Genomic DNA, 13,726 nt, shown 5'->3' with positions numbered 1-13,726 from the left:
AGTTATTGTAGCAGAGCATTGCTTGATCACTTATTAATATACAAGAAGCATCATACAGATGTTCATGATTGCACTCTTAATGTGAGGAAAGTACTGAGAGGAAAACAAGTAAAATAGTGGAAAGGTTCCAGCAAGTCACTATGTTAGTAGAAAAATGTCAGAGGTATTTAAAATTCCACAGATACCTGATGAAAGCTTTAGAATGCCAAGTATGGTTAGTAGTGAGTTATGTGACAGTAAGGACTGCCGTAAGATACTGGTATTTTATAAGATACTGGTATTTTTCACTTGTCCCAAATATACTAATGCATTACAGATGTGAAAAAGTGCTGATTTTTAACTTCTCTTACCAATTGCTAATAAGGTGCAAGTGGCCCGTATCATAGCCCTATTAGTGTGTTTATGCTATGAAAGTTATCTTTGGGCAAATATTGTCATTTATCAAAGAGCTGCTTGACTTTTCTCATCAAGTATCAGATTGATAGGACTGATTTTAGCAAACATTTAAAGGCAGCTTAGTAAAGCCTCTTGCTAATTGCACTAATAAGGCCAAACCCTATTTATTTGCAGGAAATACAGACATTAGAAGAATTTAGAGAGAAAAATCAGAGGCTGCAGAAACTATGGGTTGGAAGGCTTCTTCTCTACTCCTCACTTCTTTACCTTATTACTTGCTTAATTGTATATTTGTGGTGTCTTCCTGATGAATGGACAGCAAGGCTGACAATGACACTTCCATTTTTTGCGTTTCCATTGATGTAAGTAAATATGCTTTTTTATTTTCTAACTGCTGTCTCTTTTATAAAAGGAGATGGAAAATACATCTCAGCAGGGGTTTGGGTTTACTTTGACAATTCTTGAGATGTCATAACTTGCTGAATTTTTTCTTCTAGAAAAGATTCAAGTAGTTAGGCAGATACTTTCTTTGAGGAGAATGTCTCTCACGGGTCTGGGTTTAGTATAGAACTAAGTTATCAAAAGATAATAGCATCTAAAGTTACTTGGCTTACAAAATTATACTGGGGCTACAGAGCTGTGTCTGAACAGCTGTAAGGTTATTTAGTATAAGGGTTTTATTTTCACTCTGTTTCTTGGGTTTTATTTTTGCTGCAATTTGAGAAGTCACATTACTGTACAGAAGTAACCAAAAGTATGTCACCTTCATGTAGAATGTAGTGTACAAACCTGGGAAAATACAAGAATGAACAGAGAAACTTAGTTTCATTAGTGTTAGTGTTAGGTGTTAACATTAGTGTTAGGTGACTATTACAGAGAATGGACTTGAAAGGTAATCACCCTAAGTGTGTTGAGAACTACTTTTACATAATTAGCTTTTTTTCTGAAAAATCATTGTTTTCTTCAACAAGAAACTATATAGACTTCATTGTATGTGAACTAGAGAAAGTATTGCCTTTGTTTCACTGAGCTGATTGGCTGCTTATCTTGATGAGTGGCTTTTGTTGTCTAAGAAATCTACTTTTCTAAAAGTAACAAAATGGGCTCCCATCTCACTGAACAGCAGGTTTGCTGCCTCCCCTTCCTCCCAGACCATCAGGGAGGTGGGAGCAGCCTACCCACGGGGAGCGCAGTGCACTGGCTAATTTGCTGAAAGGAACACAAGTACTTCCATTTGTACAGCACCTGTGTATGAAGGGATGGTTTGTAGATGCCCTAGCTTTAGACTTGAAAGGCAAAGTCAAAGTAATATTTGAGGCTTTGCAAGTTTGATGAGTGTGGGTCAGCATAATGTGACATGTGGAGAACCCCCAAGGTGAGGATGCTTTTTGTATGTCATGCTGCATTATCTGAAATATACTGGTATGCTGCTGTTGTGGACTCCTGCAGAGGGGATACATGGGCAGCAGGATCTTGAGTGGAAAGGATTAATATAGAAATTAGAGTTCAAATTAATCTTCGGCAGTAATATGAATTAATTTTGTTCTTAAGGACAAGCATTTAAAAGTCTTTGTTGTTAATATGTGAGGCTTGTTCATGCTGATAGGAAAGGCCTGTAAAAGAGAAAGTATTACCAGCCTCCTTTCACATAGGTGTGTTAGAATTAGTGTAGAAATGAAAACTTTTATTATTGAAGGTGATGGCTTCTAGTGCTGTGGTTTGAATTTACATGTTGGACTTTTATTCTCTAGTTTTTCTTCCAGTTCTGCTTATTTTTCTCAAGATGGCTCTCTGTAAAATTCTGATTTAAATGTCAGCTTACTAGCACTTAGAAATCAGTCTGTTGTTCTCTTATGACTTGCAACTGTTTATCAGATTTTTTTTCCTTAAGCTTTTCCCCTTCAGCTTTTTTTGGCAGATATGAATGGCAAGCAGCTGCCAGCTTGTCTTTGTTCTAGGTCAAGAGGTGACTCCATGCTGAATGCCTGGTGCCACCCAGTAATAGCTCTAGAGATTTTTCAGACCTAATCAAACTGGAGTATGTCTGCCTTTTCCAGCTTGCAGTCAGTCACCAAGTTATTTCTGCCTTAGGTCAGTCCCTCAGGGTCTCAGCAAGTTACTGATGTTGGTAGAGGAAGTTAAGTTTTAGGAATATAACTTCATTAATTTTAAATGTACACTGAAATGCCCGAAAAGTTGAAGAAATATGTTAGCATTTTAGCAGGGTGCTCTTCTTGAACTGATCTTTATTTGAACTAGTTTTAATTTGCATGTTGTGATTTTCACAGAAATATCTATTCTTTCTTGTAAAATTGGTTGAAATGGTCTGCTATTAAACTTTTCTCTCAGATTTCTTACTGAGGAAATGCTTTTTTATTTCATGTCTGACTTCGTATTTAGAATACAGCTTTAGGTAGAAGACTATTAAGAATACATTTAAAAAGGAATAATGCTTTTGCCTGTGTAACAAGGTATTTAAGACAATTTAAACCCTGTAAACATTTATTTCTTTTCGTACTTTATGAAGACACATTTTGTGTTGTGTAATTGGATAAATTCACCTGTATTGTTAGATCAATTATTATAGCACATGTTTGATCATGGAATACTTCTTTTTTCTCTTACCTTGGATAGGCTGCTTTCAGATTCCAGGCGCCGCATCCAACTTGCCTAAGTTGGGCTGTGTTGTTAATACTTGAAGGCATTTTTAACTGGGCAACCATTGTATAAACACAGAAGATGTTCGTAATAATTAAGTAATTATGAAAGCTCTTAAAGCCTTTTGACTGCTTTCTTATGCATGCTTTTAGTCAGATGACCTTTCTAGCCTTTAAGATAATTTTTTTCTTTAATGAAATATTGCTAATTTAGGCTCTATTATTTAATTAACATTAGAAGGGTTTTGTATACTTGGAATGGCTTGATGTATGAAGTTTGCCACTTGGCTTAGACTGAATAATTTACCAGGAAAAGTGTCAGCTTAATATGTAGAAGCAATTCCAAGCTTTAAAACAGATGAAGTCCTGATGATTGCAGAGAGACCTGTCAATTGTAAAATGGTCATAGATCAGTTTAACTTCATCTTTACATAAACTGCTCCAGCTAAGTCAGCTGAAACCCTACAGAAACTGAGTAGACTTAGGGCTCTCTAAAACCACTAGGACTCAGGTCAGTTAATTCTGCTTGGGAGAACATTTGTACAATAGCTCTTATCTCATGGTTTTCATTGGTATTAGAATTCTTCCCACAAATCTCTTGGCCTTAATTTTGGGCCTCAACTGCTAAGTTTCTTTTTTTTTTTGGGTAAAATGCATTATAAATCTATCAAATAAGAAGTGATGACTAAGTAATTTTCAGATGAACATTTTTTAGCAAGTGATATTGCTGCTGCTGCCTTAGTATTTCTGCCTTAAGTAACAGTTAATTTCAATGGAGAAGATGCTTTTATTTAGAGCAATATTGATGCTGATTTAATTTTTAGTTTTTTATATGAATAGTGTTTGAAGGTTTCTGTCCTTTGTATTTGTAAAATAAAATCTCATCTGCTAAGTGTTGCTAAATGACTTCAGAAATGGTTACTGTAATGTTTTTTAACTAATATAATTCTTTTTTTTGTTCTAAAGAATCTGGTGTATAAGAACAATGCTCATTTTTTTCTTTTCCAAACGGACAGAAAGAAATAGTAAGTACTTTTTCCGTATGTTATTTTTTTTTTGAATATGTAGCTAGTTGAGAATAATGCTTACTCTAATAATGTAAAGGCTTTTGATCATTTGGCTTCCAGGAAGACAAGAGAAGCCTTTTAGTTAATATTGAAGTGGGTAGTATTAGCTCAACTTTGTTCTGCCACATAGTTCATGAAGGAACAGGAAGGATCTTCTGAATCTTTCACTTCACTTATAAAATTGTGCTATCTCCTGTCTTTGCATGTGTCAAAAGTGTAATGGAATAAAATATGGTGTAGACGTAGGAGGAAGAGGAAAGGAAATATAAACAGTAGTGGTAGTTCCCATGATATTTGTGTCTCACAAGTATTCTAGCAGTCATCTGTTAGCCTTATACAGAAAGTAAGAGATTTATAGCAGATGTGTCTAATTTATTTGTCAGGATGTCTTTTCTCTCCCAAGTTCTCCAAAGCATACTTACGTTATCCTGAGTGGGAAAGGTATAAGTGGGTGTTTTTCTGCTTTTTTGAGAGCTAAGGAAAATTGGAAGTCATGTAACAAAACCAAAAAGTAATAGAGGTTTTCAAATATATATAAAAAGTTGTTAAATTTTGCATTAGGATGAATCTGCATGCTATTTAAAAACAGCATCTGTGGCACTTGTCTGCAGTATTTAGAATTAATTTGAGACTTTCCTTGAAAGCAGTCCAGCCTGTAACAATATCTCATGGTGATGTGAGCAATAATACAGGAAAACTTCAGTGTTGCACTGTGTTTTATGACTTGCAGAGCAGCATGATGTATTTAATTTGTGACAGCTTACAAGTTAAACATCACTTTTAGAATTTTTCTTAAACTGAATGTTTGCATTTGATATGCAAGCACAGAACATACATTTTTATGTAGAAATAAAATTGTCCATATATTATGTGGTACTGTGTGATTCATTTCTGAGGTGAAATGAACGATTTGCATTTCATGGGCTGAATAAGAAAAAGTATGTTTTTCTAGTTTGCTTAAATGTCTTTATTGCTGTTTTGAGCATACAGGCAAGTCTAGTGCTTTTGTTGAACTTGTGTTTAAAGGGTTTAGTAGATGATAGAACATGCCAAAAGGGATTATTTCTGTGTGGTTCCAGAGACTGGATAAAAATGAAGTGTTTTACCTCAGAGATAAGAGTCCTATATTTGAAAAAGAAAAATCAGATGTAGGATTGAAGCAGTAAAGCAGAAGAAAATGTAACTGAGAGAGCAAAGTGTCAACCAAGTTGCTCAAAGCCAAATTTTTATTCTGGGATAAGTTAGTATAACATCCTGAGACACTGGAGGAGGTTATTTAATACAATAAAGCTCTGTGCTGGATAATTGGTATACACCAGATTTGGGAATGATGCTGTGAGTGAAGAAAATTAGTAGCTAGACTTCAGGGAAGGTGATGAAATTATGGAATTTCAGTTTTTAGGACTGGTCAGGTAAACAACTGTTAAAGATATAGGCTGATCTGTCCCAAAACTGGAGAAAATAAATGAGGTATATTGCAGGTATTGACTTCTCTAGTATGAATTCCTTTTTTTCTGTAGGTTTAATTAAGAGGAGATATGTTGGTTTCTTGAGAGTATTTGCAGTAATTGCCATTTGGCTATGTTTAAAGGGCAGGTGTTTCTTGAGGTTCTTGTTGAGTACAGGAGGTGAAGTGGTCAGAAAGAAACATCCACACTTGAAACTGATTGCATTGCTTTGTGGAAGGCTGTGCTTGAAGATGTTCTAGACATTTCTGTACCAAAAGCACTTGCAGTTTCTTGAGTAACCATTAATAGCTGTCTGTGTTCTGCTGTTTATTTGGGCTCATGATACCACACTGTATTGCAGTGCATTTTAAGCTGTTAATCTGTGTGAGGCAATGTGTGAGACTGTGTTCTGATACAAATGTAACATTTGGTGAAAGGAGGTACCTTAGTAATTTGTAGATGCACACTTTCTAGAATTGTCCATCCTAGGATTAAATATTGTCTTTTTCCATGTCCTGTTAACAAATGCGGGTGGTTGTAGTTACCCTTTTATTGCCTAAATAATAACCTTTCCAATATGTGCGTGCCAGTTTTAGTATTTTGCGCATTTAATAAAGAGGCGTATTTGATCAAAATACGCAGTCTGGAAAATTTCAAGTAATTATTTGTTCCCTTAATTTTAAGTAACAGTTTTCCTGAAGTAACTTTGAATGATATGGAATACGTATTTGTAAATAGTAAAAATAGAAAAAAGGGTGTTTGGTTGGTTTTGTGTCTTCTAGTTCTACAAAGCTTTTTCTCTAAATCTGAAAATTCTTTAAATCTGAAAAATGGGTAAGAATAGGTGTGTTTTTACAGGAAGTAAGCTGCCCATGTTCAGTAGAGCTGAGAAAGGGTAAAAAGTTGTAGTTTATTGTTAAAATCTTTTTGCTGTGAAAAGAGGTAGTAGAAAGCTAGTTTGGTGAGAGTATGTTCTGCGTTAGGTGATGGTTTATTGCAGTGAGTTTTCCAAGAGTGTCAGGCTCCAAACATTGACTTTCAGGAGAATCCCACATGCATTTGGCCTTTCTTCTCTCTCTTCCTCTTAGACAGGTTAGGTTTGTGCCTACCTGTTGTACAAGTCTTTTAACATTTTGTAGTAACGTGACCTTCTGGTAGCTGTTTTTATAAAACTGGGGGCTTTGTTGTAGTCCAAGAGTATAGAAAGGGTGAAACAGATTGAGCTTTGAAGCTTGGAATCAACCTGGCATTTGAAACTAGTATGTGTTAAGAGGTTTATGTGAAATACTGAAGCCAGTAAATCTGGTACTCAGATATGCTTAGACTTCAAGCTTTTTTGAGTCACGAGATTAAATGTATTTGGTCCATTGTTGTACCAGTTTTAATGTAGGTCAAAGCAGGGCACTGGCTAGAATTGGTTTGCTTAATGAGGAAATGGTACATAAAATTTTTTAGTAGTTATAACTGTAAAGAGATAACAGTGGGCTATAATTTATAAGCAGGTTCAGCATTTAAAGTGATTTATTTTCACATAAAAACTAGTTATTTTATACAGAGTTTACTGATGTTTAGAGTTGGTAGTGGTCAATGCATAATTTTTCCTGATTTCACAAGGCAATGTCAATGTTTAGATTGTGCTGAAATTATCTTAATTTATATTTGAAAACTAATATATAATGTCCTTCTTTTAGATGATGCTCTGGAAGATTTAAAATCCCAAAAGAAAAAAATAGTAAGTAAAACTTCAAGAAAAATGCTTGTTATTGTTCACTAAAACTGGTATATGCCAGATATTTGTAAACAAACTTGATCAACAGTTAATCTCAGTAAGAAAAAATTAGGATGGACAAGGTTCCAAGTCTTGGATAACCTGCCCTCTTGTGAAGTTTGTAACACTGAAAGCTGTTTCCTCTCTATTTGCGCTCCATAAGGAAGCTTGTTGAGAGAGGAAGCTGTTTTCTTACATGATTGGCTTCACCTGCCTTGTAAGGCAAAACTTTAAAACTGCCACAACCCAAAGACTCTCTGCCCCCCCAACCCTACCCTGCCAAAGCAACTCCTCCTCCTTCCAGAAATGCCAAAAATTCCATTATGAGGCTTTGTTATTAATGAGTTCCCCAAAGTGTTCACCTCATACCTTCTGGATTTTGCCATGGTAGTTGAAATAATAAAAAACACAGAACAAAGGTATCAAAAATGAGATGACTAAGAGTCTGGTATTATGTCATGATCTATGTTTTATCACTTTCAAAAGGTAGATGTAAAAAAGATAACCTGTAACTTAATTATGTCATTGTCCTTTGGTAAAGAGGATTTGCTAATATTTAAATAGATGTGTCCTTTGCTTGTAATGGTGATACAAAGGGGTTCGAGTGGCTTACATTTTCTAGGAAGGAAAAACATGAGCATGACAACTATGTTAAGCTTATTTTATGAAAACTGCTTAACTGAAATCAGTCAATGTTTCAAATTAACATAGTCATTTGGTAGCTTTAAAGGAAAAGCTCTTTAAACTGAAAAAGCACAGTGGAGAACAAAAGAGTTTTTCGAATCTTAAATGTAAAGTCTTCATTGTAGTTTTCTGTAATAATGAGTTTTTTTTTTTGTAGAAAGACTAGTAATACTGAATTTTTGAGTGCGAGAAGCAATTAGGACAAAAGGCATTGAATAAAAGATTATTCAGGAAAAACCTAAATGTGTATTTTGCAAAACATCAAAACATACTGTAGAAGAAACAGGATGAAACAATGCACAATGCAAAAATGGGACAACTGCATAAATACTTCACAGACAATGATGAAATTATAGTGTTACTATGGAGAATTTAAGTCTGGGAGTATAAATTGCCATGAGCATATATGCAAGTCAAGCTTTAGTCATTAAAGACAAACTTCTAAATAGGATTAGTGAATCTGAGTTCGGGGAAGTCCAATAATGTATAAGTCAGCTATTTTTCAGGGTCAGTGATTATCACATAGTCTTGTGGGTGCCTTGCTCCTAGCAAGGAACCAGAAACACAGGACTTACTGCAACCTCTTGAATCAGTGCAGTTTTGGTATTTTTTACTCAGAAGGTGAACTTGGGAGGTTCATCGTAATTTAAGATATTCAATTAAGCATTAAAATTAGATAATTATACATAAAACAGAATATGTTGAAATGAGCTGAAAGGGGATGCAGGTAACAAGACAGAATATAATTAGTGTTTTAGATAAAAACACTGAATCAATTGCATTCTGTAAAATTTAATTTTGGTAATTCTCAGATTTGATTTTGTTTTGTTTGATTAACTTTCTTAGGAGTGCCTTTGGCTAATTTTTAGTAAAACAAAAATCAAGTGAAATAATGGGGAGAGAGGATTTTTTCTTCTTGAATTCTGATTTGCTGCTGAGTTTGCAAATAGGATTAGTTACTAAGAAATTTACATTGTGGTCCTGAAAGTATTTAGGATAAGTAAATTATGTTTTTCCTGTTTATTTGTAATGCAGATTGTTGTCTAGGCACTAAGCCTGCTGCAACATCTGTGCTTTTTCACTTTGTTGCAGCTCAGCTACTTAATTGCTGGCTAAATCTTCTATTGAAGACAATTGTCCTTTTGAAAAACCTTACAGTACTTGTGTTTTACAGTCCTGTGGCCCGCCTTTTCCCTGCAGACATTGCTTGTATGCTGAAGGGACATGAGGTGGTTACAGGGCTTACCTGTAAATAGTGTAAGCTCCTCATCTGCTATAATGCCCTGGTGGGTTTGCAGTGACTGCTTAATAGAAATTAATTTCTGTTTGACTTCTCTTCTGGCTTTGGTGACTTAGTCAAAGTCACGTGGGTAAAATACTTGACAAATACAGATAATTCATCTGGAAATTACTATTAGTATTGTCTATCCTGTACTTTGACTCAAAGTTTGTGTAATACTTCTCACAGAATTGACTGTGCTGGTTTTTTCTTAGTGAATACTTCAGAACTTGTTCAGTTATTAACTGGGGGTAGGGACTAAGTTAAATAGCTGTAATTAAGGCACTACTTCAAGATACAACTTTGTTTCCCTCCTTGATCATAAGGAGGGATACTGTGGTTGTCTTTGTGACTGTTTAGCTGTGACTTTGGCCTCAGAGTTTCTCAGTTAATGAGGATGAACATGGGTAGATGAGGAAGTTCAGAGGGTTAAGCATATTAAAGCAAGGGTACAGGACATGTATTAAGCTGGTACAGCTGGGAATTAGTGGAGAATTTACCTGGAACAGCAGTCTTAAAGATGGGCTAATTCTTAGCCTGAGGACAAAGTTGTGAAGCTAGTATAGTAATTGCCATGCTAATTTTAGAATTAAACTTTGCTGAAGCTTGCTCAGCTACTCTGAATACTAGGCTAAGTGTAATATTATACTTTGACAGACTTCCAAGCCATTTCAGGTAATAGTTTAGAAATTGCATTTGTTAATCTAGGAAAAAAATACCAAAGTATTCCAATTTCAAGGCTGTCTTGGAGTTACATTAGTAAGCATGAGTTCTGTTACTTAAATTAATTACTCTTTAATCAACTTTGTCTTCAGCCTTTTAGGTGTAGACAACCATTGATCTTTTGATAACTTGAGTATGTGATAAAAGCTCTGCTAGGAGTTGGTTCTTGTATAAGCCCAGTTTTGTCTAACTGGTAAATGCTAGAGTACTGAAAATATGCAACTGGAAACTCAAAATACAGTTTAAAATCTTGTTTACTGACAAAGGCTCAGTTACTTTGGTGGTTTTAATGTTGGCATGGATCTGTTCAAAGTATACTTAATTATTGTGACTTAAATGATGCATTTCCAATTTTAATGAAACTTTTGCTACGTGTACTGGTATATTTTCAATGGAATGAAATGAGTTTCATGGCTTTGTGTGAACATGAGGGACCTCCTCATAGTTCGGTTTGACATACCAAGTAATTCTCAGTTTATGAACTCATGTAGTAGTATGATGAATAATGAATGGTTTGCACCATGCCAGTATTTAAGTCTTTGGTTGCTAACTTACCTTTACAAGAAGCCTAAAATACATTACTCATACTGTTCAATTTAGGCACCTGATGTCATTCCCACAGGAATTCTGTTTGCCTGTTGAGGAGTTTATCCATACAATTGTTCAGAGGAAGAGAATGTGTACCATGCTTCTTTATTAAGATCTGATTAATTCCATGAAAAAATCATGCTTAGGCTGGTATTACCTTTCTTAGAGAGTTCAATCCTGATTCGGGTTTCTTAGCATTATAATTTTATTGATAAGGATAGGCTGTGAGTTGGCCCTTGACAGAAAGTAGAAAATGATTTGGTAGGAGAAGTTTTGGATCTCGGAGAAGACTTTATTATGGAAAAAGATGAGGTGTGAGCAATTTGCTGTGTTAGTGCTCAACATCAAGTTAACCTTTCCAAGATTATGCTTCAGGATGGTGAATGTTCCAGAAGTCAGTGTGTTGGTTTGTGTTTATAAATGAGCTTTCTGTGCTGGCACAAAAGCCAGTTTCCTCTGCTATGCAAACACAGAAGTATTTAAATTTTACGCAAGCTCTTACTTTCTTCTGGTAATTACACTGATTTGCTCACAGTAAGTAAATTTGGACCTTTTTGATTTTTTATTTGGTATTGTTAGCCAAATTTCAATTTACTTTAGAAAAGTATACTCTATAAGTGAAAGCATGAGAAATGTGAATATGCCTGTAGAAATCCTGACAATTTCTATATATTTTCAAGAAATCTGAAGAGCCAGTTGTGATACTGAATTCTTCTTCGGATTCAGCATTACTACAATTTTGAAGCTATGTATGAATTTCAAAATAGGAAGAGTAATGCGTTGAATTATCCAGAAATTATGTAATGTGGAGGATAACTTCAACATCTGAATCTTGTGGTGAAAGCTGAATTATGTTTCAAAATAATGTAACTGTTGTTGCAAAACTTATGTATCCACAAATAGTTACTATGCTATCTAATACTGCTGTGGCAAGAAGTGCTTTAGATAAAGAAAGTGTCAAGTGATGGTGGAGCATTCTGGTTGTTCTCTCCCATAAAGGTCACTTTGTCCTGCAGAAAGTTATTACTCATTTTGCTTTTTGGCTGTACAGACAATAGTATGCATTTAATGTTCATTGATGTGAAGTGAATTGGGTTTTTTAAATTTTGATTTGTCAGACAAATATTAGCACTGACTGTTAATGCTTCCCCAATTTGCAGCTTCACCTCATTAGCCTTACCCCTTTGTATAAAAGTCTGTCTTACAGTTTTTACTTTTATAAGCAATAAATACTTTAGTTTTCCTATTAGATCATCAATTCTGCTCTTATTGCACTGTGTGGCATTTGTTTTATGAAGTTAGTGGGTTAACTCCAAAGTGATGCTGAAATACAAGTCTAGGAAATTGATTTTTACTTCCTTCTTCACTCCCTTTTGTTTCAACAGTCTTTAATTAACAGCATGGATAGTATTCCTTGCCTCAAACTTCAAGAAATGTGTGGAGGAGTGAGTGTTAAATGAATACACAGTATTTCATTTAAATTGAGTGAATTTTTATTTAGCTTCTGAGGTCTGTTTGTAATCTTGAGGTCTGTCTAAATGCAAAACTCCTGCACAGTGTATGCAGAATGGCTGAAACTTTAGTTTCTCACTAGCTAAATAATGGCGTAAAATTCATGTTAACCTGCACCATTTGTTATTTTAGCAGTGATAAATGAGTTTGAGAGAATTTAATTTTTTGACCACCGACCTTTTCAGTTTTGCAGTTTATGCCAACAGCAAACTTCAGAACAAGCAAAGTCCCCACATTTAGCTGAACATGGCCATTAGTCAGCATATCTAGGAAGAAAGGTCTGCTTAAGATACTGTAAAATGTAATATTATTTCTCTACATATTAGGTATTTGTCATAACTTCAGCTATCACAGTTTTAAAGTTAAGCTGCTTCTGATGTTGGCTGTTAACCACTGAAATGATACTTTACTAGTGATTACGTTTTTTAATTAAGCCCATGTATTAGTTATAAAGCCACTTGAGTGAATTGTAAATAAAATGTTGTAATAATGAAATGCTTTAATTACACTCCCTAAAGTATGCATAGTTCTCAGTAAATTTTTTTATTTAAATTCTTAACGTGTTCCTTTTCCTGAGAAGCAGTATGAATTACTGTAAAGATGTGGATCCAACCTTTAAAGTCATTTGAGCAAATTCCATGGCTGTTCTCTAGTTAGTGAGTTTTCACAGCATTTGCAGCAAGCTAATTGCTTCTGCTAATAAATAATCTAAAATCGATGCTGACAGCAGTTAATTGGCACAGGGACTTTATTCGGTAAAGCACTTGGCTAACGACCTTCCTTAAATTAATAGCATTAAGTGCTATGAGGAAATAAATCTAAGGAATTGCCTGTCATTTGCTTGTCATGTCTAATAACTTCCAATAATGATGGCTGATAGATTTTTGCACATTCCATTATTGAAGTTGGTGCTTGTAATTATTCTCCTCATTATATGTAAACAATTAGCAATATTTGGTGTTTCCTTGCAATAAAGCTGTTAAGTACAAGTAGTCCATTAGAGTTTGGAAACTATTTTTGAAAGCAAAATTTATTTTCCATTGAATGCAGCATATCCTCAGGTATCTGAAAAAGCTACTGGTTCATGGATGAGCTTTGGCTTTTGGTAACATTGATAAGATGCTTGTAAATGGGAGGCTGTAGTGGGGGGAAATACTTTGAAAAACTGTCTATTGATATGTGGAACCTTTCTGTTTCCAGCTTGAGGAAGTAATGGAAAAGGAAACGTACAAGACTGCTAAACTAATCCTTGAAAGGTTTGATCCGGAATCAAGTGCAAAGGTGAGTCTTGTTATTGATACTGGTATAATATGAAAGGTACTATGGAGCTGAGCATTCAGATAATGTTATATATAATTAATTGGCAGGAGACTGAACTACCATCTGGTGGAACATCTGCAACCCCAAGACCTGGACAAGGTAATAGCCCTGTAAAACGGGTGCTCTTTAGCATAGATACTCATCTTTCACAGCAATTTCTGGTCTAGAAGTCTGTCTATGATAAAATTTGTAGATCAATTGACCTTTATTTAGGGTTAATAGACTGTTCATTAGGCTATGCCCATTACTGTTCTGTATTTTTCAGGCAAGGGATCTATTACTAA

The 13,726-nt window shown here is 34.9% G+C and overlaps 1 protein-coding gene across 4 annotated transcripts in view; it reads left to right on the top strand.

The window, feature by feature from the left end:
* The window catches only part of LNPK (lunapark, ER junction formation factor), a 51,090-nt gene that overhangs the window by 5,842 nt on the left and 31,522 nt on the right, over window positions 1-13,726 (top strand). For all 4 annotated transcript variants that reach the window (XR_003961320.4, XM_030277526.4, XM_072932276.1 and 1 more), the window contains exons 4-8: window positions 571-758; window positions 4,020-4,078; window positions 7,260-7,300; window positions 13,323-13,403; window positions 13,490-13,541. Coding sequence is in view for 3 of the 4 variants with exons in the window: in XM_030277526.4 (XP_030133386.4) it covers window positions 571-758; window positions 4,020-4,078; window positions 7,260-7,300; window positions 13,323-13,403; window positions 13,490-13,541 (421 nt within the window). In the remaining variant the exon portion in view is untranslated. The remainder of the gene's footprint in view (window positions 1-570; window positions 759-4,019; window positions 4,079-7,259; window positions 7,301-13,322; window positions 13,404-13,489; window positions 13,542-13,726) is intronic.

This window comes from Taeniopygia guttata, chromosome 7 (assembly GCF_048771995.1).
Source record: "Taeniopygia guttata chromosome 7, bTaeGut7.mat, whole genome shotgun sequence".
Classification (NCBI taxonomy): domain Eukaryota; kingdom Metazoa; phylum Chordata; class Aves; order Passeriformes; family Estrildidae; genus Taeniopygia; species Taeniopygia guttata.
The sequence above is the reverse complement of the archived record's forward strand: the minus strand, read 5'-3'. Positions and strand labels throughout refer to the sequence as shown.